Source organism: Strix uralensis, chromosome 5 (assembly GCF_047716275.1).
Source record: "Strix uralensis isolate ZFMK-TIS-50842 chromosome 5, bStrUra1, whole genome shotgun sequence".
NCBI classification, from domain to species: domain Eukaryota; kingdom Metazoa; phylum Chordata; class Aves; order Strigiformes; family Strigidae; genus Strix; species Strix uralensis.
The window spans coordinates 55,032,706-55,056,426 of record NC_133976.1 but is presented as its reverse complement, the minus strand read 5'-3'; the positions used below and the strand labels follow the sequence as shown (position 1 = coordinate 55,056,426).

The 23,721-nt window shown below is 44.1% G+C and overlaps 2 protein-coding genes across 4 annotated transcripts; both read right to left on the bottom strand.

The window, feature by feature from the left end:
- Positions 1 to 1,711: 1,711 nt before the first annotated feature.
- LOC141944377 (osteocalcin-like) lies at positions 1,712 to 8,566 on the bottom strand. 2 transcript variants are annotated; one of them, XM_074870893.1, is made up of 4 exons: positions 8,340 to 8,566; positions 6,749 to 6,784; positions 4,696 to 4,765; positions 1,712 to 3,151 (listed from the first exon to the last, which is right to left on the bottom strand). In XM_074870893.1, exons 1-4 carry the CDS (start codon positions 8,404 to 8,406, stop codon positions 3,022 to 3,024), a joined length of 303 nt encoding a protein of 100 aa, XP_074726994.1. In that variant the 5' UTR covers positions 8,407 to 8,566; the 3' UTR covers positions 1,712 to 3,021. The 2 variants fall into 2 exon arrangements, with proteins under 2 accessions (XP_074726994.1, XP_074726993.1); XM_074870892.1 differs by having other exon boundaries at positions 4,696 to 4,768; positions 8,340 to 8,562.
- Positions 8,567 to 11,276: 2,710 nt separating this feature from the next.
- On the bottom strand, positions 11,277 to 17,495 carry MGP (matrix Gla protein). Of its 2 annotated transcripts, XM_074870890.1 has the most exons (6): positions 17,401 to 17,464; positions 16,188 to 16,232; positions 14,588 to 14,738; positions 13,771 to 13,806; positions 12,520 to 12,595; positions 11,277 to 11,652 (listed from the first exon to the last, which is right to left on the bottom strand). In XM_074870890.1, exons 3-6 carry the CDS (start codon positions 14,649 to 14,651, stop codon positions 11,514 to 11,516), a joined length of 315 nt encoding a protein of 104 aa, XP_074726991.1. In that variant the 5' UTR covers positions 14,652 to 14,738; positions 16,188 to 16,232; positions 17,401 to 17,464; the 3' UTR covers positions 11,277 to 11,513. The 2 variants fall into 2 exon arrangements, with proteins under 2 accessions (XP_074726991.1, XP_074726990.1); XM_074870889.1 differs by lacking the exon at positions 16,188 to 16,232 and having other exon boundaries at positions 17,401 to 17,495.
- Between the last annotated feature and the right edge of the window lie 6,226 nt (positions 17,496 to 23,721).

The following is a 23,721-nucleotide window of genomic DNA, read 5'->3' as shown; positions in this document are numbered from 1 at the left end:
AATGAGTGTGTAATACAGATTCTATACTGCGACTAACCCCTCTCTAGTAGCTGCTTTCCAGTCACACTTCCCAATAAAGGGTAGTTACTCACCTGCAAAGCCCCATGGCCTCTGACAACTCCTCTGCGTGGAAGAAAGAGCCAAGAGGAGGTGTCAGGGACTCATTCTGACTACAGAGAAGTGAAGTCCATTTTTAATTGCCTGCTAGTGATAGGCTGGGTGAGGAGGACATTTATAGTCATGGTGTCATTCCCTGAGAAAAGATGTCTGTGCAGCTGCTTGGATTCTGGGGACAGAGATCATTTGTCAGATATTGCTGAAATGGGGTGAGAGATGGATGACATAAAGGTCTCATACTAGGTTGTTTTCAAAGTGATCTATAACACTGCACCAACTGATGCTGCTGACAATATCTGCAGTGACTGGTGATATGAAATGATGACATGAAGGATGATGCGAAGCGGTAAATGAAGCCTATCTACTTCTCCTTCTTGGAATTGTTCTATCATTTTGGGCTGTATTTCAGATAGTGGTTCTTCAACTGCTAAAAGTGAGTCCACGGGAGGGTTTGTGAATTTATTCAGGCATCTCCTCTCCTGTTTGTGTTAGAGATAAAAATAAGCTAAACTGTGACAGGCTCCAGTGGGAACTTGACAATCAATATAAATAGCCCCACTAAAATGTTAATTCAGCTGCATATAATCCAGTTGCAGATTATGTCCCTATTTTTCCCGTCTGGTCTCTTAGTGTATGTTGTAGTACGAAGTGAATGAGGTAGAAAGCCCACTGGATTTGCATTTTCAAACGCTTCAAAAGCAAAGTAGTGTATTATTAAATACAATAAATACAACATCCATAAGATGGCAGCAGAGCATTTGTAGTGGTACTTAAATGTGCATTAACCAGGCAAAAATCACAGTAAATTTGTAACGTCACTTGTGCACTCTGATCCCCAAAGGTTGTACTGACTTCAGCTCATATAGAGTTCTGGTGACACAGAGAGGATTACATGATCGACATCTTCGTATGCAACGGGAAAGAACAATACAAAACTAACAGAAAGATGCAAATACAGATAGGAAGTTTCATTTTCTTTTTGTATGAACAAAACCGTGCAACAAACCCCCTAACTTGTTCATACAGTACATACTAGGATTTCACTAATCTCTGTAGTACTTTTCCCAGCAAATTTTTCACTGCTTGCAATGAGCACTTTGTTCAGTTTTGCTAGATGGAGTTCAGAGGAGAGTTGTGCTGTGAGCAGTGAAAACCCATCAGTTTATGCCAATAGGGAAACCAGTCCCAGGTGTTTGACCAAGGTGAGCAGAAGTACTTATTAACTGTCTAGCATAGTTAGTGCAAGTCATAGCAGCTTGCTGAACAAGAGATGCTCACACTCACACTGGCAGCCATCCCTGGTGACTTATCCCATGTCCTTACTTCAGGGCAAGGTCTTTCAGAGAAATGCTGAGCCTGGTGGATCAGGAAAAGCCTGGCCCTTCTCTCCCTCACTGTCACAGTGTACTGGGATCATGACCTGAATCTCAATGTAGTCACTTCTGATTCACAGTGGGGCACAGGAGGAGAGAAGGAAGCCTCACGTACCTGTATCCTGCTCTTCAGGCTTCATAGGAGCAGGCTTTATCTTCTAGGCATCCCTAGCCACAGATGAAGGTTGTACAGAGGAACAGAGAGAAGCAGCACACCAACCTGCTTTACATAAGCAGTATTTATTGCAGTCAGCAGCTGGGGATGGCTACACCAGCACACAGGCGACCAGAGAGATTTGGTCTTTCTCAGTCTCCTGAGGGTGAGCAGTCCCTGTCCTTGGAGATGGGATCTGCCATCCTACCTCTAAGGGAAGGAAAGCTGACAGAGCACATCAAGGGAGGCTGTGTAGAAAGTTGCTAAGGTATAATGTTCACACCAGAGGACAGAATGAAGTAGTACAGAAAGAAGAGGGTATGTATATAAATACACTTTTTTTTTTTTATTTAATATATGTATGGAGAGATACAAGTTTCCTTGAATAAACCAAATGCTGACTCAACTTCAATCCATCCTTGAACCAATTTCAGTTTTGTGTATTTCATAAAGTTTATTGCTTTTTTTTTTCCTTTGGGGCTTTTTTTTTTTTTTTTTGAGATGTTTAGACACTTTTACTTTCAAGCATAAATGCTAAAGCATCAGAGTGGAACAGATTATTTTTTTGTTCTGCTTGGATATATTCAGTTTCACCAGAAACCAACTGTAACAAAAACAGCAAGAGATTTCCAAGTTATTTTTTACACAGTCACTGAATGCAGCATACAAATGGAAGGGCTCATGTAAAAGAACTCCTTATACACACCTTTTGGGATTTTTCTGTTGTACTATACAGGCAAATTTTGTGACAGAATAATCAGAAGATTGTACCAGAACCTGATTTCTGGCTATGTACTAATATTTCCACACTTCTATCTCTACAAAATGATCCTACACTTGCATATATTTAAGGTGATTATACTACCTGAAAATACTGAACTTTCCCAGTCATTGTACCAGAGGGCAGCCATTTTGCCTTCTTGCCAGTGAGCATCCCAGGATCAGATCCATCACATTTACACACGTTGTGACATTGCTCTTCTGTAATCCTCCTGCATTTTGTAGAAGAGGACAAAAGGTCTTGTTATGTTTCTAAGGCATACATTGATTTTCTTGAGAGGAATCCCATTTTTTTCACCTACTGCTTCATGAGGATTCAAATGGAAGGAAGTAAGACAGTCTTCTCAATCATTTCTGGTGAAGCTCAAAATATCACAAAAGATGACTGAAGAGAAACATTTTTGATGAAAGGAAGATAGCTAATGCAAGCTCAGCAAATAGGATAATTATTGCCTTGGCATTCCAGCTGGCTAGGGAGACAACAGAAGGCGGCCCCAGTCTAGATGTATTTCTTCCCTCCTTCTGACCCACAGCCTTCTTTCTCCTGGGGGGTTCAGAGTAGTCCCAAGCAAAATGAATGAAATGACCATCCTATCCTTAGTATCTCCCAAAGAAACGGTTGTAGGCCATAGGAAATCCTATTTGGTCAGAGAGGTAGTCACAAGGTGGGTAGTTTTCACAACGCTCATGCATCTGCTCCATTGGACTTTTGTAATACTCAGAATACCTGGAGTAGACAAAGAGAGAGATGCCATTCTGCAGATTCAGTTGATGCAGCTGGAGAGGTTTCACACCCATGATGCTAACATGAAAAGGGTGATTCCCCAAGGTGTCCCAACAGCGAACTTCTCATGCTGAGTTAAACATCTATGTACATGAGGATAGACTACTTGATTAATGCTGGGAAAAGTTGGAACTGAACCCAACTTAAAGCAGTTGCTTTTGAGGTTTTATCACCAAAGGAGACCACAAAAGCAGTTAGTGTTGGGGAGTTTTGTCCCCAGCCTCATTTCCCAGATACCCAGGAATCTTTTTTGTTGTTGTTATTTATTTGTTTGTTTATTTATTACCTGCTTACCTTTATTTGCTTCCAGTTTCTGCTCACTTTCCCACTAGCCACTATTTTCCTTTAGCTTAAGGAGTTTCCTCTAGTCATCCTCACTTCTGTTGTTGACAGCAACGCTATCCCCACTCAGCTAAGCAAGCCCAAATCTTCTAGTCTTGGTATACTTTTTGGATGTCCTTCTTAACTCCTGTTCCAGGTTTGGTTAATCTCTCCTGACAACCGTACACAATGCTACAGGAGAAGTCCCACCAGTATCTCATTAATTGTTACTTTATTTCTGTATTGGATGTACCCTGCAACACCCTTGAATTCAATTTGTTGCACCCGTATTTCCAGACTAACATTACCTGATCAAATAATACCCTGAGCTGTCTGCATGCCTCAGTCCTTCCTGATTATTGCTTATAGCAGAAGCTATTTTTATGATGCCCCACCTGTAAGAGGGTAGTCAGTACAGTTGCTACTACTGAATTTCATCTTGGTTTTACTCACTGCAGGTTTCAAGATCAGCCAGTTCCTCTGCTACAATACTCAGATCCTCTCTTCCAGACATGGGGCCTCTCAACCTTCTATTATCTAAAAAACAATATTATCCGTCCACTCCTTCCAGACTGAGTAAAAATTCTTTTTGCACAAACAGTGACATAACAATCTCTTCCAGGAAATATGTGAAGAACATTCTTGGATGACCTCAAATTTCTCCAAATGTTTATAGCTCAGATTTCTCCAAATCTTTGTGCCTAGGATTTTTGCACAAATTGATGTTGGATCTACAGCTTCAGAAAGAACAGCCATTCTGATCTAGCCTCACCCTGCAACAGAGCTGTGCTTCCTTTGTAGGGAGCCAGGGGCAATGACCAGGGCTCTGTGATGCTCATTATCCTGTAAACTGGCTCGGATGACCCTGAAAGACAGAGCAGCTTCTAACTTGTATTCTGGTGTCCCCATGGCTAACCCAGACAGCTAGTACTGTCTTCCTCCCTGGGAGGAATATCAGAGTCCAGCTATGAACTGGAAAGGATTTTGACAAAAAAATAAACATTTATCTATCAGTAAGTGACTCCTAGAGCCCTTTTGCTTCAACACATGAAGGTAATAACATATATGCACAACAAATTAATGCCTTTTCATGTCCTATTGCCTTCCCACTCCCTCTTCAGAACAGGTCCAGAGTCCAGCACTCAGCCTGTCTCGTGAGTTGTTACCGTTCAAGCAGGCTGGATCTCTTCTGCCTCTTCACAAAGGCATTGGCAACTTCCTTTGTAATCTTGATGCCTGCTAAGAGAGGACACAGCAGGTTAAAGATGCAGGGTCATTGTCTATGAAAAACAGAGACCAGTCTATTCTCTGAAAATGGGCTGTCTACTCTCTTCACAAGCAGATGACTGCCATGAACCATCCTAATTGCACATTTATCTCATCCAACCCCACTGTCCACTCAGAGCCCAACAGCTGAGCTCCCTCCTCACTCCAACCTGCACATCTACATGGAGCAAAGGTCTTTTCTGTCATAAACTCCACTCCCTTATCACACAGCATGGTCTGAGTCCACAGCAAATAAGCAGAAGGCAAAGTCATGACAGCATAAAATATTAAGAAGAGAAATATGAAGGAAATGTCACCCTCTATCCCTAGCCCACTTAACTTCAGAGTCTTGGCTTCCTTTCTAAATTTTGACTTAGACTGAGAGTGATGTGGGATACCAGCCACCAGGCCTTAAAAATGCCTCTAATGAGCCATAAGCAACAGGTGGCACATGGAAATACCAATGCTCACATGTGCAAAGTTCCACGAAAAGTGAAGGGTATAAAATAATGACGGTAAGCATCACTCAAGGAGAAATACACCCAGGAGGTGCGAAGATCCTGGTGTTCAAGACTTGGAGAACATGAGAGGTCTTCCTGCCATGACAGCATTGGGCCCTGCTCTCCGCTAACACACTGTGTCAGCACAGTTGCTTATTTGCTCCCTTGGATTTGTGGTTGTGCAAACACGTGGGTGCTGTGGAGCACTTCACTCTCCAGCCAGGGTTCAGCACAGCACAGCCTCACTCCACGGGATGAACCCAGACCAGCAGAGGTGTGCACAGATGCCAGCACACCAGTAACACAAGTAACTGTACACCAATACACGTTTCAGCAGGGAAACTGGCAAACTGTAGCTGTCACTGGGGGAAAGAAGATCCCTGCCTCTGGGGAGACGGTGGGGTTTGTACCCTTCCGTCATCTTCATGGGGTGTTCGACTGCATTTCTGTTTGGCAGGTGAGAGGTATCCCCTCTCTAGCAAGCTGGGGTTTAGTCTGTATCAAAAGACCAACTACACAGAAACTGCCAGTTAATGAGCTGTCAGAAATCACTACCTTTCCCTGAACACTCTTCTAATTTTTTTTCTCTTTCACAATCTGTGTTTGTATTGGTTCACTGCAGAAATACCAGCTTTCACACTCCTCAGCAGCAATGTTATCCTTTAAGGTGTGAGAAACCAGAGACAAAGGAAAACGAAAGGGATTTTCTACACAGATTTCTGCCAGGATCAGCTTGCTGCAAGAGCTGTGGACATGCCAAGGTGTGCAAATCCCATGTCCCAGGAGACCTGACAGGAGGGACTGCAGCCCTCAGGAGCAGCCAAGGAAGGTGCTTGCTTTCAGGGTCTCCAGGTTATGGGATTTGGCAGGGATGTCACAGCCTGTTGCCATGTGGCACCAAACCTTTCTGCTGTGTGATCCTGCACACCAGACTGACTGTTCAGCAGATCCAAAAGACCAGTGCCTGAAGGCCCTGGGACAGTTTTTGCTCTCTTCACAGTCTGGGGATGAAGCAGTCACTTTAGATAGGTCTCTGAGGCCAGCTCAGAGAAGCAGGGAGACTGGCCATGTTGCTCGATCCACATCACCCTGTTTCACAGAGGGCAGACGCATCCATCTGCTAACAACCTGCAGGACTCATGTCTTGCCTGAAGGCTGCTCAAGGGTTTTGGAGATGCAGGCTGTGGCACCAGCATACCCGGAGTGATGCAAGGCTGACAGTGCAGGGAGGCTGACCTCCCTGGTGTCTCCTGCCCCCATAGCTGTGAAAGGCATCTCTTCTGTTTGCTGCAGGTGCTCCTGCACCTCAGGGACTGCAGCACTGAGGAAGCAAAAGGGGGGCAGCTAGAGGGACTCGGAATGGTTCTTGTTCACCCCTTGAACCTCTCAAAGGGAAGAAAGGAGGCAGATGCAGAAGAATGGAGCTGAGCATCAGTCACAACAATATACTCACTGTCAGCATTGCGAGATCCTAAGGGGTCTTTGGGATCTGGAAGAAAGACAGACAGAAAGGAGTTTGCTTGTGAGTCCTCCTCTGCTCCACTCTGTAACTGAATCCCTCTGCCTACTGTCTGGGTCCAGCTCCCCCCACTTTCCCAGAAGGTCTGTTCCTCCCAAAAAGGGTTTTATTGACACCCACCATTTAGAAATAGACTTCTCTACCACAGCAAAATTCACCCATTATGCCTGGATTTGTTTAATTTCAACTTCTTCTGAGCCAGATTAAATGACACAATAAACATATAACCACTGTGGAAGCTGGAGGAAGACCTTCCTCCTCCTCCCTCCCCACCCTTGCTAAGAAACTTGTCAAGGAAAGCGTCCCCTAAGAGAAATGGAAGGTCTCCTGATCTTGGCTCTCCCACACTGCCCTATTTCACATTTTTTTTCTTTCACTGTTTCACCATATTTTTTTTCAAGTGTCAGTTCCACCCAAGCCACCAGGTATTTGGCATAAGTGTATTTATGGGCAGAAAGAGGACTCTAGAGACCAAAAAATAACAAGTGTACTTAAACAACTTTGTGTGAAAAGGGTTATGTGTAGTTCTATTTTTAAGCAATGTATACATTTCTTGGATGAAAAAAAAGAAAAAAAGAAAGAATAATTAGAAGTTACTCCAAGGCCATTAAGCATTCAGGAACTTAATGTCTAAATAAAAGCAGACATATACTCAAGAGTGAAAAAGTGAGAAAGAGACTGACAGAAGGAAAACACTGATCAAACAAAATATATTTGCCAGTATTGAATCATGATATATCTGATGCCAAGGACTGAACAAAATTTAACTCTGAATGAGATAATATCAGAAAAAACAGAGCTCTCTCCTGCTCAGCTTCTCTTTCCTGCTGTGAAGGGAAAATACTTGTTTTTCTGATCTTTTCCTCCTTCCCTCTCTCTTCATCAGCTATAGAGCTGCCACTACATTACTATCTCTTCATCATGAAATCACCATCGCTAAATCACCTTCAAATGTGATGTGCTCTTATGTCAGTGGGACAACTCCCTTTTTTTAACCACCAATAGGAGGCTTTTTTTTCCTCCAGGATTTCTCCACATCGCACATTTTCCTGCAGGTGAATGCTTGACTTGGTGCCTATCTCTGTGATCCTACAGCATTCCAGGTCTGTCAGGCACAAAATCCCTCTCCCTGTGGTTGAAACAAATCTTCCTTCAGCTCAACCCTCTTACTCAAAAGTGAACATCCAGCATACCTTTGCCAGTTCACCTAAATGCTAAACTGGTTTAATACTTAAACATATTAAAATGTTCAAATTCTCTGCTGCAATTCAATAGTGCAATTGCAGGGGTGGGGTTTGACCAGTGGAAGAAAGTGCCCAACAAGAGATGAGACTTTCTATCCCCAAGCCCTCTCTCATCCATGACTCTGTCTCTCAGACAGAGATCTGAAGTTGTGCACTGACCGGCAGTACACCTCTTCCCCTCAAAGCTCTGTGTGTCTCCCAGACCAAAGAGAGGTAGGTGGCAAGCTTCAAGGTTGAGCAGTGCTTCTGAAATTCGCCTTCCTTGGGAAGAGTGCCCTTACCTTTCTCACAACAGTAGAGCGCTGCCAGGGCCAGAGTCATGATCAGCGATGCCAGCAGACTCCTCATGTCTTCTTTGGCTGTGCTAGTCTTCCTAACCTCAGAGGTTTCCTGGAGGTTACTGAAGTTCTCCGGAGCTAGCTTTCGGGCAGCAGTTTATATCCTGTGATCGCCTTTATAATTCAGGGCTCTGGCTTGTGTTCCCACTTCTGACCTCCAAAACAAAGCCCATCCTTTGAGCCAGGAGATATTGGGTCCTGGCAGACACTTTAATATCCATCTCAGGACTCATGCATTTCCAGATTTTAATCCAAGGTTTTGAATGGGGCTGTTGAAGAAAAACAACTGGATAAAAAAATCAGTTTCATTACAAACATGAAAGTCATTCAGCTTCTTGCCAGAAAGCCAGGGGAGAGACCAGCACATCCTGAAGTAGAGCAGATTTTTTTGTGTGTTGGGGCTCTCTCATGTGGAAAATCAAATGAGACAGAACCCAATAGTGTCCCTTTTCCCCCCATCCCACACTGACCCATTCCCCTGAAGGCAAAGAAACCCATGAAAGAGTTTGCATAGACCAAACACATGGTAGATTTTCACTTCAGGCATTTTCACCAAATCACTTCAGAGAGCTGAGATTTTTATGCTGTTGAGAACTTTGGTTGTTAGTTTGAGGGAGGGTCTTTCTTTTTTTCTTCCTGGAAGTCTTCCTAGTTTGGAAGCTTTAGTTTGGCTTCTCTTGTCTAAAAATCAAATAAACCTTTAGACTAGAAAAGTGTTTTATTCTTCAGGACTTGGGTGGCTGTGGTTACCTGGTATGTCAAGAGACCTGAATGGGCTCTTCTACAGCTTATCTACCAATAACCCCATACTCCCCAACCCACCATCCAAGTACCCAAAACCATGTCCCACAAACAGCATATGGATCACATCTTCCTCCACCTCATATCCAGTCCTTCTCAGCCCCACATGCAAGGGTTACAGAATTAAAGCCTAAAAGGCTCTCAAGGGCAGTCAGAGCCATTAGGGATTTTGCCAGTCCTTAGAGACATTGTCTTTTTAGCTTAGAGACATTTCAGGATTTGGGGGGGGGGGGGGGGGGGAAAGAAAAAAAAAAAAAAAAAAGGTTAGCAAAGGTTAACTTTTCCATAGTCCAGGAAAGACTGAATATATATACTAACAACTTCCAGCAAAAGTATCTTAAAGAGCAACAGTTTAAAAATAAATAAATATCTAAAAATAATAGGTATTCTAGGAAAGTTATACTTCCAAAAGAATACTTGAAAGAATATAAATATACAGTTCTAGTAATCCAAACAGCTTTATTTCTCTTCCCAACTTTTTCCAAGCTTTCTAACCAGCATGTAGTCTCTTGAACATGTTTGGTGATTGCTTACACTAATGAAATCTCACAGAAATCTCTGGTATTATTCATTACTTATACTGGTAAACTGTAGTTCAAATCACAAGATATTTCTGGACACAGACCCAGACAGCACTAACCCTGTGCCTTCTGTTTTGTCAAGTCAAACCCAGACACCACACACTTGTCGACTTCAGGGCATGAAAGTTTTGCTCTGGCTGATCATCATGAGATTCACCTACTTAGGAACATGCAGACCAAGTGTGAGTGCAAATATACCTAATTCATGTGGCTTTTTTTCCTTAAATTCGTTTAGTTCTTTTTTTTTCCTTAAAAAAGGAAAAAAAAGCTTTAGCAACTGTCATGGTGGAGTTTCCTATCATCAGAAGTGTTTTCAGTAAATAAATTACATTTCTTTCCAAAAGTTCATTTTCAAAGATGGCAAAGCCTTGAGGCATATTTTGAAAGAAGATAGATGTTTCTAATGTGGCAGCTAGATTTGGCTCTAGACTTAATTTCACAGATAAGTCAACAATTTGATATTTTATACCTCATAGCCTTTGATAGTGTTCCATGAATCTTTCCCACTTCTATAATTTACAGGCGCCTGTAGAAGCCTGGAGATGTGAATATTGAAACCAGCTGTACTGAGCTGAGCTGAGCTGAGCTTAGATAGAAGATGTTATGTCTCCTAGGCACCACACACTAAGGAGTGTCCAAGCTGCTGTGGCTGCTGACCAGCCCAGGGCAGCATTGAATTCCTGGGCATGTCAGCACTGGTGCCTCTCGGCCTTGGGGACATGCTCTGTGAGGTGCTCTGGTGCTGGTGGTGGTGACAACCCAACAGCAGACACGCTCACTCCTCCGTGGTTCAGGAGGTGCTCAGCAACCTGTGCACAGGGTCAGGCCACATCTTGGTTTCAAATGAGTTATGAACAGCAAAATGAAATTGTTCTAGGTGAACAAAGTTGGTCTTGATCCGAAACACTGGGCTTCTTTTATTTGTTTATTTGCCACCTGAAGCCCCTCTTCACCTTTGGTTTCTGCAGCTTTCTAGCACTACCAAAATCATTCTAAGTGGAAAGTAAGGGCATGAAAGGGTATTCCAAAAGGAAATATGAGTAAAGACTGGACCACACACTCCTTTCTGCAGGAGTACCCTACATCAGGACCTGAGGGCAGCTGCATAAGCAAGATGTAATTTACAGGCTTTTTCTGTCACTAACTCTCACCCTAACTTTGTTTTTAGGATTAAACAGGCACTTTATGAATTTTGTTTCCCCAACTGAGGAAAGATAATAAAATAGATTTCACTTTCAAAATGTGCATCTCACCCTGCCTTCTGAACACCACACCATTTTAAGATGTCTTAAGATGGGGAACTGAAATTTGCCAGTGGCCTCTAAGAGAAGCCACTCATAGACCCTGGAACAAAAACTTTGTAGATCCTTTCAAAGTTGTGTGATTGCAATGTAGAGACTTTTTTTTTTAATCCACACCAGATTCTATGATAAACAAACTCAGCTTCTTCATGGAAGATTGCACACCGCCCCCCAAAATACTGTGACTCATGAAAAGATAGTATCAAACCAGCAATTTATTGTGTAGTAAACACCCACATCCTGAACTCTCTCTGATCTCTGTTACATCAGCTCAGCGCTAATTAACACAGTGTAGGAATCCATGGCTACATGGGAGAGAAGCAGCAGGCAGGATAACATAAAGGGACACAAGCAACTAAATATGTTTCAGAGCCATTGCATTTTTGGGGAGGATACCCTGGGCTCCAGGCCCCAGGGTGGGAACAGGTCATCCTTTACTTAGTCCTTCTCCTCCCAAAATAGTGCCTGTAAGCCGCAGCATAGCCATGGTGAAAAGCGTACTGTTCGCAGGGGTAGTAGTCCTCACAGATCTCCCTCTGACGTTCCTGGGGTGACTTAATACGCTTCCTCATCCTGCAAAAGTAGGATACATGAGGGGTAAGTGCTGTCATCTTAAATACCTGTCTACAGGCCTTTTCTGCCCTACAACCCCCCATCAGGATTAAGGGTCCATCACCAGATTCCATCATCCAGCTACGAAGATCTTAGCACACCAGCTTCTGTGTTCACCGCACCCAGGGGAGCAATGTGACTACAGCAGGAATGTTTTTCCTCCTCAGGTAACCTTTTATTTCAGGGCTAAGTAGGATGGTGGGGAGAGGAGGGTGACTTCTGCCTCAGCCTGAGGAAGAGTCTTTCCTCCACAGGCCCCCAAGCCTGTTGCCTTCAGTTCTTCTGCTCTTCCCCAAAGCCATACAAGGAACAAAGACCTTAAACATACTGCAAAGGGGCCACCTGGTACTGGAGAGAAGGTTTGTCTTGACACCTCATTAAGAGGTGATTTCTGTACTTCAGCCTTTATTTTCACAAGCCCTGCATGAGGCATGAAACTACCTATATCTGCATTTTATAGATGAGACAAGGAGGCGCCCAGGTCACCCTGTGATTTAAAAAAGGTCATGCGAATTCTGCATGCGATCTGAGGACTAGAACAAGATCTCAGACTGATCTTCCTTTCTCCTTCTATTGGTGTTTCCTTCAGACAAATTAAGAAGAGCCCTCCCAGCACGTGACATGTCTTAAAATGCAAGAATTTGCTCTCTACTATCTTGAGTTCCATCTTCTCTCAGGGTTGGGGACTTCACAGGCACTTCATATGTGCTTCATAGAGGCTGAGGCTTTCCAGAAGTCACCATGGCTGTCACCCTGATACCACACCATGCTTGGCAAGAAGAGACCTCTCCCCACTCCCATCCTCAGTGTCCTGAGGCCATAACATACCTCTCCCGAGAGATGGCTTCTAGTCTTGTGTCAGCTTGTATGAAGTCATTGGCCCTTTGCCTGTTGATGAAGGGATCTGAGAAGGCAAGGAGTTGTTCAGAGTAGATAGACATTTTTTCAAGACCAGATTTCAACAAAAGCTAGCTTCCACACTTATAACAACCTCTTTGTCCGCCCTCCCATCCACAGTGAAACCCAGAACCTTTTAATATTCCCTGCTGTCCACCCTGCTGGTTCATGCACAGGCTCTCCCTCTGGTTTGTGCAGTCTGTATGGAAGTGCACATGTCGCTCTTGCTCTGCTGTTACTCAAGACACCCAGGGGAAAGCTACTGTGATTTTGCTGCCACAGCCCCTCTGAGTGAGTGGAGCTTGACCAAGAGGTAGGTGCCAAGCTGCACAGACTGTGAGAGGTCTGGGCACTCTCAGCAGAATTAGCAGTATCATGAAATTACAGGTAAAAACAGGAAGGACCTGAGTAAGTCTATCTGTCTCCAAGGTTAAGTAGTTACTGAGTAGTCTGTGTGGCAGTTTTGGACTGAGGTGCCTGAAGGTCCCTTTTGTCCTTTTTGAGAAACATCACAGTCCTATTGCAGAGTTCAGGAGTCTGTGGATGTCTTTGGCATTGGCTCCCACACGTGCCTGTATGCTTCTGACTAGCTGTTCTGTGAAGTCCTTCTCCCAGATGGACTAATTTCTTTTTAGTTTTGATCCATCTGTTCTCTAACCTCTCCAGGATATTACTTGTTCCAGAGTGAGACTCTCCACCCTTTCATGCTTTTCCTGTGACACTAACTCTCTCTTCCAGCCGAAGGATCCCTCCTGCCCACACATGCCACCTGCTTCTTCCAAGCTGCTGAGAGTAAGGCTCTCCCCATCCTTGGGGGAGAACAATCATGTTATTGGCTTCTGCAGTACCACATTCCAGGCTCATCCCAGAGCTTTTTGAGCAATATCCTTTTCTAGTGTCAATCTGTTTTAGGTGCATGCAGCAGAGATCTAAGCTCATGAGTTTGTTTGCCAATTCTCATTATATTCTTTGCAAAACAGTGATATGCACCTGTGCCCAAACATATGAAGTCTCTTTTTATCTCTCTCCCTTTTCAACCTGAAAGTCCATCACCCAGTAAATTCAATTTCCCTGGCTGAGTGTTTCTGCCTATTTAATTCCTACAGTAAAGTACAAGGAAATGGTCTTGGAGGTGTCTGTAGCACACTTCAAATTCAAGAAAATAGTAAAGCAGTCTCTTACGGAGATACTCGTGGGATTCCATACTCTCATGGGACTCTGGGGAAAGAAAGAGTAAAACATGTGGTAAGACACTGTATTGATGGGATTCAGTCTTTCAAACACCACAGATCAATAGAACACACACAGTGAAATCAGACAAGCCAGGTTTCAGGTACCTGTTCAAAGGGAAGAGAAAGGGATCAGTGGTGTGACCTAGCATTTATATGAGGAGTTTAGGGTGTTCAGGAGTTTAGAATGAAGCTACCTGGTGTCTTAGCCAGGACTTCAAGGTTCATGCTTGGTCTTCCAGTGTGTGATTCTCAAACCTAGTTCCTCACCTTCATGTTCCTGACGCTACTGTGGGTATGATACCTGCTTACCTTCAAAGCCTGCATGTGTTCTTAAGGAATGGACTGGCACAGTGAGATGTGCTTGACTCTTGCCTGTAACAGCATCTTAATTCCATCAGTATGGAACTGTGTGCCTGACAGGAAAAGGGCTTTGCTATTACAAAAGGAGAAAGGGAAATCTCCCCAATAATTAAGAATAAGACCTCTTATTGTAGTTCAGACAAGAGAGGGGCAGAAAAAGGAGTAGTCTGTGAGGTGAGCTGGAACAGAGAGGGAAGGGCTGAAGCATCCTGAACCACAAATCACAATGACTGGATCTGAAAGCTCTGGAGCAGAGCTAGGAGGATCTGACACAAGGGCAGAAAAGCAGGCAAGAGATTGACTTAAGGGGAAAGAAGACACAAAGCTGAATAAAAACCGTCTGAACAGACCCAAAGATGTCTGCAGTTTTGGAGTTATCACTCTACCCACTAAAAAAAGTCACCTACCATAACAAGTAGCAGCCATCACCAAAACAGCCAGGAGTGTAAGGATGATGAGAGTGCGCATCATGCCAGTAGATGGAGGAATCTCTCACTCTGTCTCTCTTGCTGTGTCTTGCTCTCTTCCCACTGAGGGCAGCTGGAAGTCCTGGGCTGCCTGCAAAATTATCAGTGGAATGTTTATTATGAAAACAGAGCCAGGAGGGGGCCCCATGAAAGAGCCTGGGGAGGGCAATGGCTGGCTGGTACACACTCTTTATAGAGCCATTACAGAACATCCTCTATTAGCAGATTGAATCAGGTTTCAGGAAGGAGCGGGTATGCCCCCTTCCTCTCACAGTTCAGGGCTGGGGGCCATAATTCACAGGCAAGCATGTCACTAGCACTCCATGCTCAGAAAAGCTGGCTTGTGCAAGTGGAAGGAATTTCAGGGGCTGCCAGGGGCCCGGAGGGAGAGGTGTGTGCTGATCCCAAATGTAAATGTTTGCCTTTCTAATTTTTCCTCTGATCTGCCCTTTTTGCCCTCACCATCCTCTGTCTGGATACACTCAGCCCAGACTGTTCTGGTAGCTTTGTTGATGGAGACATGGAGAGTGAATCTTCGAACACTCCCTCCCCACTCGGCCCCCCCTCCCTCCAGTTGGCCCTTGTTGTGGTCCCAGCCTGCCTGTCGTCAGAGGAGGAATCCAACCCTCCTGCCCCTTCCCCTCTCCTACTTTACTGCCCCAGGAGTGACAAGCAGGAACCTAGAAGGATCCCTTCTGCTGGAGGCATCATGATTTTTACATTGAGATGACAGCAGCACCCAGAAATCTATCTCTGCAGGTCCTCACTGTGGTTCTGACCCTACACTGCTCTTCCAGCCCAAGGGACAACATCTTGGTGAATGTAGAGGTAGCCATATCTCACAGAACTGCTGCCTCTGGTCTAGCACTAGAAGTCCTTGCCCCACTGGGCACCGAAGTAAGATGTCAATACAAGGCTTTTCAGCTGGGATGAATCTCCCAGGTCAGCAGTCTCTGGGAGCATTACTTTGCCTTCTAGCACCTAAATAACTTGTCTGGGAGCAATGCAATGGACAGAAGTGATCAACAAAAGATGGGGTGTTCCCCTTTTCAGCTCTGTGGTATTGCAGGAGGGAGTGAAAGAAGAAAGAAGGAGTTACAGAGATGACCATCCCTGCTGGGTGAAAAGCAAAGGGAAGTAGCTTACTAGGGGCAAGGCAGGGAGGGAAGGTGGGTACCCAGTGCCTGCCAGACCTCCACCATGGCCATGGTGGGTCTGGGACCATGCACACTGTCTGGAGATGAGCCTAAGGCACAGTAACCATTGTTATGTCTGATCCAAACTGTGGTGACAACCTGTTTTGTCCATGTGTCCATGAAGGCATCAGGATTTCTCACTGACAGGGTGCAGACTGACTTCATTCTGGGTAGAGACCATTCCCCCAAAACAGTGTGGTGTTGTCACTGCTGTCACCCACAGAGGCCAGTCTGGGGAGCCATGCTGCAGGTGACACAGCCAAGAACTACAGGGACAGCGAGCCAGAGCTTAACACTTCCCCAATGGGGAGTGAAACATGTTTACCCTGGTCTGTACAACTTACCTTTTCAATGCCAAACTCATAGCCCTTGCCTGAAGCCTGTGGACTCTGGGAGAGAAACAGAGCAGGGCCTTCAACTTCAGACCAAAGAGAAAGAATTGTTTTTCTTCCCCATTATTCCACCCCATGCAGAGAGCAGCTCAGTCCTGCACCATCAATGCCCCCCATACCATCCACATCCTGCTTATTCAGTGCTGAGCCTGAGATGGGAAGAAAAACTAGGCTGTGGCAGGGCAAAAGCCAGAAGTCTGCTATAGACACAAAGTCAAAGGAGAACTGAGACTTTTCTGCTGTCTCTCCGTGCTCTGTCTCTCTGGTCTCTTTAAGGGAATTCTCTGCTGTAGGATTGTATGCATTCCTTAGAGCCCACAGTTTTGAAGTTACTGTTGAATGTGGGTTTTATATGTTTCCTGAATGTCTTGTACACCCTGGGAGCTCATGGGAGCTGCCAAGAAAGGGAAGCTTGAGGGAGAGACTGGAGGAGAGACCCTAGCAGGAAGGCAGTGGGGCACAGAGAGGAAGATGCTGGGAGTTCTTTGGAATAAAGATGAAGCTGCACAGTGGGAAACTTCAACACACTTTCCAGATAAACTGTCTTTATTTATCAGAGCAGAGCACTCTGGTCCCTGAACACTCTGCTCCCATTTCAGAGGACTCTGATCCCAGAATGCCTGGAGCATCCCCTGCCATCAGCCACAGGAGAAGAGCCACAAACACCACTTTAACCCAGATGTTTCATTTTTCACCACAGAGGCAATGCATTTTCCAAGTGATGAATGAACATGTCTGCTACACAGCCCTGTGCCAACATATCTCCTTCAAGGAACACTTTCCCTTGCAGAAGTACATCTCCTTTCTATTCCCCCTGCACCCCGTACTTCTCTAGCACACATCTCCCCTCCCCAGCATCAGTGGGCTGCCCCAGAGACCACACTGCTCACATCACAGCACAGTGAGGCTAATCCCCATTGGTTAGAAATACAGAAAGAGGGGCTAAGACAAATTGCCTGCAAATGCCAGGGAAACCTCTGCAGTCCCCTAAATAAAGGGGAGATCAGAAAAACAGCCCTCTGACCTGTCTCCTGCTGGAGTGGAGAATCACAATGTTATGCATGCCATAGAAATCACTCCTGACATTTTGCAGCTGTGAAGCACCAGCAATGCATTAATAATGAGCAGCCATCCAGGAAAAACAAGGCAGTCCCTGCATACTCACCAAGTCGTTGCTTCCCCACCAGCCTGCAGCTTTTATCTGAGGGGGCAGCTCTCCCGGAGTCCTGGACCCTGGACTGAAGAAAAGGGGCCTCTTATTTATTAGCATTGATCAGTGACTCCTCCCCTCTTCTGCTTCCCACTCTTGATCCACCCCCAGGCTACCACCTTCTCTGTCAAAAACACCTTCTGCCCACAGCCAGGAAACCAACAACCTCAAGGAACTGAGCCAAGAGGGAGATGAAAGAGCCAGAGCAGACACCACAGGCTAGTGGGGGCACAGCCACATCCAGGCTGCCTTTCTGTGCCCAGGAGCAGTGAGTGGGCAGAGGTCTGAGGACAAGCTCCAGTCTCCCTCTTTGCAGCAAGACCTCCCCTCTTCCACCCCATCCTGTGCTCTGACTAGATACACATTACTGGCCAGGGCACCTGTTCTTCCACTGGGAGCAGGAGACCAGGACCCTTCCCCCATCTCCTTTCATGCTCCTTTTGCAACTGTCTGATCCTCCTCTTCATGGCAAGCTAATGTCACACTGAAAACTCAGATAACAAAGTTGTCTGCTTTTGGAGACAGCTCTAAAACCTCCAAAAGTGACAAACCATATGAGGCAAAGAGCTGGCTTACACAAATGCAAGCCCCTGAGGTGCACGGTTGCTGCTCACATGAGACCCACAACAGTTCTGGACAACACATCAGACAACACAGGACATGCGCTTGATGGACTGGGCTACCAGGCTTCTGGCCCTGCCTGCACCCAAGTCAAGATCATACAGGCATCACGCTGGGATGCTGAACCTGTGCGAGTAGCAACCCGCAGCAGTGCTCCCTCACTCAGCAGAGATCCATGCCTCATGCATGTGGGTGCTGGCAGGTCCAATCCTTAAGTAAGGGTAGGCACAGCCTGAGGGACTGAGATCAGCAGAGGTGAGATGGAGGGGATGACCAGCTGCAGAATCAGTGGCTCAGGAGGTTAAAAAGAAACATCACATCTATTTACTAACCAAACAGCTGGTGAGTGTGGCTTCTCTGGTCCAGGAAAAGATCAAGTGTGGCCTGATTTACAGCCTTGGTTGCAAAATGAAAATGATAGCATAACCGGGGAGTTAAAGAACAACCACATGATTGGAAAAGAGGTGGGATTTGCTTTGCTTCTGTCACCTTGTCACCTTACAGATAACATGCATTTTTGATCTATGTACTTTTGCCTGGTTCACAGAGAGCAGTGAGGGGTTTCTGTCCAAGGGTGGGTTCTTTAGCTCCTACAGTGCTCAATGAGTTTGGGGAAAGTTCAGACCTATCTGTGGCAGCAAGGTACCATGTTACGTGTGTCCTTGTACGAGCAGCTCTTGGCATTCAGAGCCTGAGAACAGCAACCTTGATCTGCCCTCAAGGTATATGGTTCATAGTCACGATCCACCTTTGAAAAGCATTTGTTGCCCTCTAACAACCTTCAGGGACTGCTGAATATTCAGCCCTGTGACATGCTGAACCCCAAAAGAAATCAGGACCCAGAAGATCTGATCATCCTCATTTACCTAGGTATTGGAAAAGCTTTGGCCCTAGTGCCAACTGTCAAGTTTTTAGTTAAGTTGGAGAAAATGGGCATTAAAACCAAAATTGTGAGATGGTAAGGAAGCAGACAAATGGGGCAGAAGCTTGTGCAGTGGAAAGGAGAAATGATGAGAAATTATTAATTGAATCTCTCTTGGGACTAGTTTTATGGAATAGTTCCATTAATGACTGGCTTAAAAAGGGAATACTTGTTGAGGAAGTTTGTTGATAACACAAAGCAAGAAAGCAACATCAGTGTAAAGGAGGCATAGGAGCTTATACAGGAGGAAAAGGATGACCTTGAAAATGAGTAATATGCAATAGCACAAAGGCAAGATCTTCCACAGGGATTAGCAGTAAGAATCCTGTTGTAAATTAAGAGCTCAAAAACTGTAAGAAGACGGGGAACAGAAGGAATAACTATGAACCAACAATCATAAAGGTGATCACAGAACACTGATTCTGAGATGTCTACTAAGAATGTGCCAGCAGAGATGGACACCTGTTAGTGCTGCCAGACAAGATACCAGTGATACCTCAGCAGGAGTCTGCTATATGGCCCAAGTCAACTATGGAAGAAGAATTCCTGTGGGAAGTGGTGTAGATGAGGACTAACAAGGCAAGGTGATTTGCAGTCACCCCCAAAATTACAGACCTTTTTACCAGGGCCTGTGGGAGCCACCAAGCCTCTCCTTCCCTCTGTTGTCCACAAAGCTTTTCCAGCAGGACAATGGACTAGCAATTAGGTTTTGTTTCCAGTCTTCAGGAGACTTCAGGGGTTGTTTCAGAGCCCAGAGCTCTCATGATTAGGAAAAGACCCATTTCCAGGCTCTGTGTCTTTAGGGCCGTAATTCATATCCATGTGTCCGTCACCAAGTGCCCAGCTCATGCCAGGAAGTCTCCAGCAGAATCACTGAGCACTGCAGCAGGTGAATACACCCTATCAGCTCTGTGACAGAGCAGGGTTTCCAAACCCAGGTTGCCCAGAGTATCAAGTAACTGACTCACCAATCTGGATAGCCCTTCCCAAGCTTGCTCCTGTGTTTCAGGATGTAAATTAGTCAACCACCACATGGTCTATGACTTAGGAAGCAAATTCTCAACATGATAAACAAGTGCTTTTTGGAACAACTAGTTCTACAGCACATGAGAAAACAAGACTTTATTTTTACTTTTCATTTAGTCCTAAGTAATACCTAGGAACTGATCCAAGAAACGAGTATAATTGAGCCACTAAGTAACAGTGTCCGTGTATCCACAATATAATTAAAGTCAACAACCTCATGGAATAAATCGTGCTGAAAACTAGCATACTGACACTAAGCTTTAGAAAGAGAGATGTTTTTTAAACACAGGAGCTAGTCAAAGACTACAAAATAAAAATAAACGGAGGACATTTCAGACATTTAAAGAACTTGATATACATATCTAAATGAGTGTTAGCTCTGGCAGCAAACTCACTCAGCTACCCGAAATTCACCCTAGAACTAGTTCAAAAGCTAGTTCAACCTGGGAAAAACACAGATTTAAACATTTCAAAACTAGATTTAAAAAGTTCCAAGGATTAAAAGAAAGGGGGAGCACGTAAACAGGAAAAATCTAGCTTCACAGCAATCAAACAATTTGTTTTCAAAATAACTAAAATGATTCATTTCCATTTCAGTGGTGGGATGGGCAGAAAAGAGTAATATCATAACAAATAAGTGGTTTTTTTCCCAAAAAATATTTAAACACATATCTTTGAAATCTGTTTCCACTTTTCCCCTGAGAAGAATTTTGCCTCCAGCATGACAACTTTGTCCAAAAATATAAGATTCTAGTGCAAACATACATATTGATTCTAATTAAAACTTCTAACAAAGTGAGTCTATGTATAGTCTTATGAGTATTGTAGAAACCACTGTCTGAAGCTTACAGATAGTGTCAGTCTCCTGTGGGAGATGCAGGTTCCCATGCCAGCTCACAGCTGTTTTCTTTTATTCTTCCTCCAACGTTTTGAGTCAGGGTGCATTTTAGAAACTCCCCTTACCATCCTACAAGATGACTTCCAGTGACTTTCTCCTGCCCATGGATGTGGAGCACAGCTGTACATTCAACCTGAGGGGTGTCACTCCGGACTCTGGGACAACTGGTTGCTCACTATCCCAGTGCCAAGGAGCAGAATTGAAATTAAACACCACGAAAAAGCCCAGATTCTTCCTCCCTAAACAAAGCCAGAGGATGAGAGGATAATTCTTCTTCCACCTGCAGCGTTCTACAGAATTTGGGTCTGTCTCCACATTAGCCATGACCATAGGCAGAGGTTTCCAATTGGTGAGCTGTAGGGTTTGTTTGGCTGGTTGGTTGGCTGGTAAATTGGGGAGGATTTTAGCCACTGTATTCTGCTGGTGGTGGTAAATGTTTAATCTATTAAAATTCAGAGATTAGTGTCCAGCCACAACATCACAGCCATGGTCTATGGAGTTGTGATCCCTGAAGTTACTTCTTGCAATCCATCAGACTTCAAAATGAAGCTCAGTGTCCTGGAAAAATCACAGTCTGGGTATAAATACAGGAGCATTTGGGGTCAGCAGTACAGTTCAGTGCGAACATATTGCTCTCCATTTCTACTTGTTGCAAAAAGTGAGCCTGGCTCAAGCTTTTGACTATAATACTCAGCACTCTCCATGGGATATCAATGAGTTACCTTAAAAACTGACTTTCTCTGTTTGGCCAGGACTTCCCAGAACAGCTGTGTTTGGCTGAAACAATGAAAAAAGATTACTGGTTACGGGAAGTTCACGAGCACAGAAAACTAAAATTTCGCAGAAGGCAGACCAAGTTTATTTAATTCACTGAAGAAAGCAACCAAAGCATTCAGGGCTAAGAGCTAACTCTGCCTCTTCCTTTGGCTTCACCCCCATCCACCCACACATGTCCACAGATCAGCCTATTTCTCTTGCTGTCTGGGAAGGAAGGAAGAGAGAGGATAATGTTAATATTTTTTTGATGTTGAAAAAATTGGCAGAGGCTCCTGTTTAGGGATTAAATAATCCATATAAGTAACTAGAATTGCTTGTACTTAAAGTATGCTATGAAAAACTGAGCAAGCAAAATTTTGAACTCTGACTATAAAAAACAGAGCGTGCTTCGGGGTTGCACCCTTATGGGAAAGGGGAGCAGAAATCTTTCTTGCTTTTCAAAACCCATCCCCCTGGCTTCACCACATGAGCACAAAAATGTCCTGACCTGATTCATTCTTTGGGATCAGATGAGATTTACCCATCTTATTTCCTGTCCAGACATGCACAGTGATAAGAAAGCAGCTGTGGTTTCTCTCATCTCATCCATCTGGTAAATAAAAAATAACAATGATACCTCTTTTTTCAACAATAAACTTAGATAGCATCTTAGATCCAAAATCTGCCAGTCCTTGTGAAATCAAGATTGGACTGAAACATTTCTGTTCTGTCTGTCTTGAATGCAGGAGGCCACTGAAATATTTACAAGTATCCTGCAGTGCTATATATGTTTCTTTGTTCTATCTCGAGTTCAGTATCTATAGTATCATAATTTTTGTCTTCAGTAAGTAAATAACTTTTTCTGTGGCACACCAAGCCCCCGGTCTTGGCCTCTGTTGTCAAAATCTGACAACATAGATAGAGTTGATAGAGTTCAAAGGAAGGCTAGAGGGTGGGGGGAAATTCACGATACCCAGTTAATTGTGAAATGCTGTTTGTGGCTGGAAGAAATATATTCTTATTCCTTGAAGCATGAAATCTGATTAGTCTTATCTTCCTGTGCATAACTACAAATCATATTAATGTTCCTAGCTTCACATATTAGACAAGTCATTCAACTTGATGACCTTCCTTAGTAATGAATTTCATACACTAATTATATGCTCTTTGGATACATATTTATTGCTTATTTGTATCAAATTTGACAATTGATTATTTTTAAGAAGAAATTTCATGTTCTCATACAACAGGAAAGACTTTTAAAAGGAGAAGGCAAGATAAATCAGATCCATTTTTATTGCTTTTCAATTAGTTTTTCCTTTTTCCTAAAATGGCACTGGATTCCAGAAGTCACCACTTTACCAGGGATATCTTTGTCATCAGTGGTCATAATTTCCTTTAAATTCTAAAATTATAAAAGAAAAAATAAGAATAGCATAAATGGAGAACAAAGAAGAGGTCTGGGTGTGGAAGCACTGGGAAGAAAGGCAGTAAGAAGGGCTGCAAGAACAGCACATATTGATGGCACCTAGATTAGCAGATCCTTATGATCCCAGCATATTGACACACAGATCCTCTGAACATCTAGACTGGGAAAAACAAAGAACAGTTTAACACAAGATATGTCCTAAAACAAGGGACAGAGCACACCTAAGACTTAAAAAAAGGGAAAATTCAAACCACTAGAGATGATGGTGCTAAGATAAAGAACAAGATTGAGTCATAAAATACCTAGATGAGGAGACAAGACCATGAGACCTAATGATACTCAGAGGTGGGAAAAGATGCAGAGACAGAAGACCACAGTCACTGCCAGCTCCTGAAGGATGCAAAAGATGCACCTAAAATGAGCATATGGTGGTTAAACTAAGAGCAACCAAGGAGACATTATGAGGACTCCAGATTCCATGCCTTGAATATTCTATGTGATTGCGAGAAAACCAAATTGTATCAACAAATGCATCTCGGTGTTTGTGAATATGTGGCTATGAGAGTGTTAGTCTGAGTGAGTGAAATCAGCAAACAAAACAAAATAACCTTCCTTTTCTATAGT

Coding starts and splice junctions, on each gene's coding strand:
- LOC141944377 (XM_074870892.1), bottom strand. CDS start 8,406: ATGAGGAGTCTGCTGGCATCGCTGATCATGACTCTGGCCCTGGCAGCG. Junction 4,769..6,748: donor AGGATCTCGCAATGCTGACA/GTGAGTATATTG, acceptor GTCCTCTCTTAG/CAGGCATCAAGATTACAAAG. Junction 3,152..4,695: donor AGATCCAGCCTGCTTGAACG/GTAACAACTCAC, acceptor TGTCTACTCCAG/GTATTCTGAGTATTACAAAA.
- MGP (XM_074870889.1), bottom strand. CDS start 14,651: ATGATGCGCACTCTCATCATCCTTACACTCCTGGCTGTTTTGGTGATG. Junction 13,807..14,587: donor GATGGCTGCTACTTGTTATG/GTAGGTGACTTT, acceptor TTCTTTCCCCAG/AGTCCCATGAGAGTATGGAA. Junction 12,596..13,770: donor GGAATCCCACGAGTATCTCC/GTAAGAGACTGC, acceptor TTGCCTTCTCAG/ATCCCTTCATCAACAGGCAA.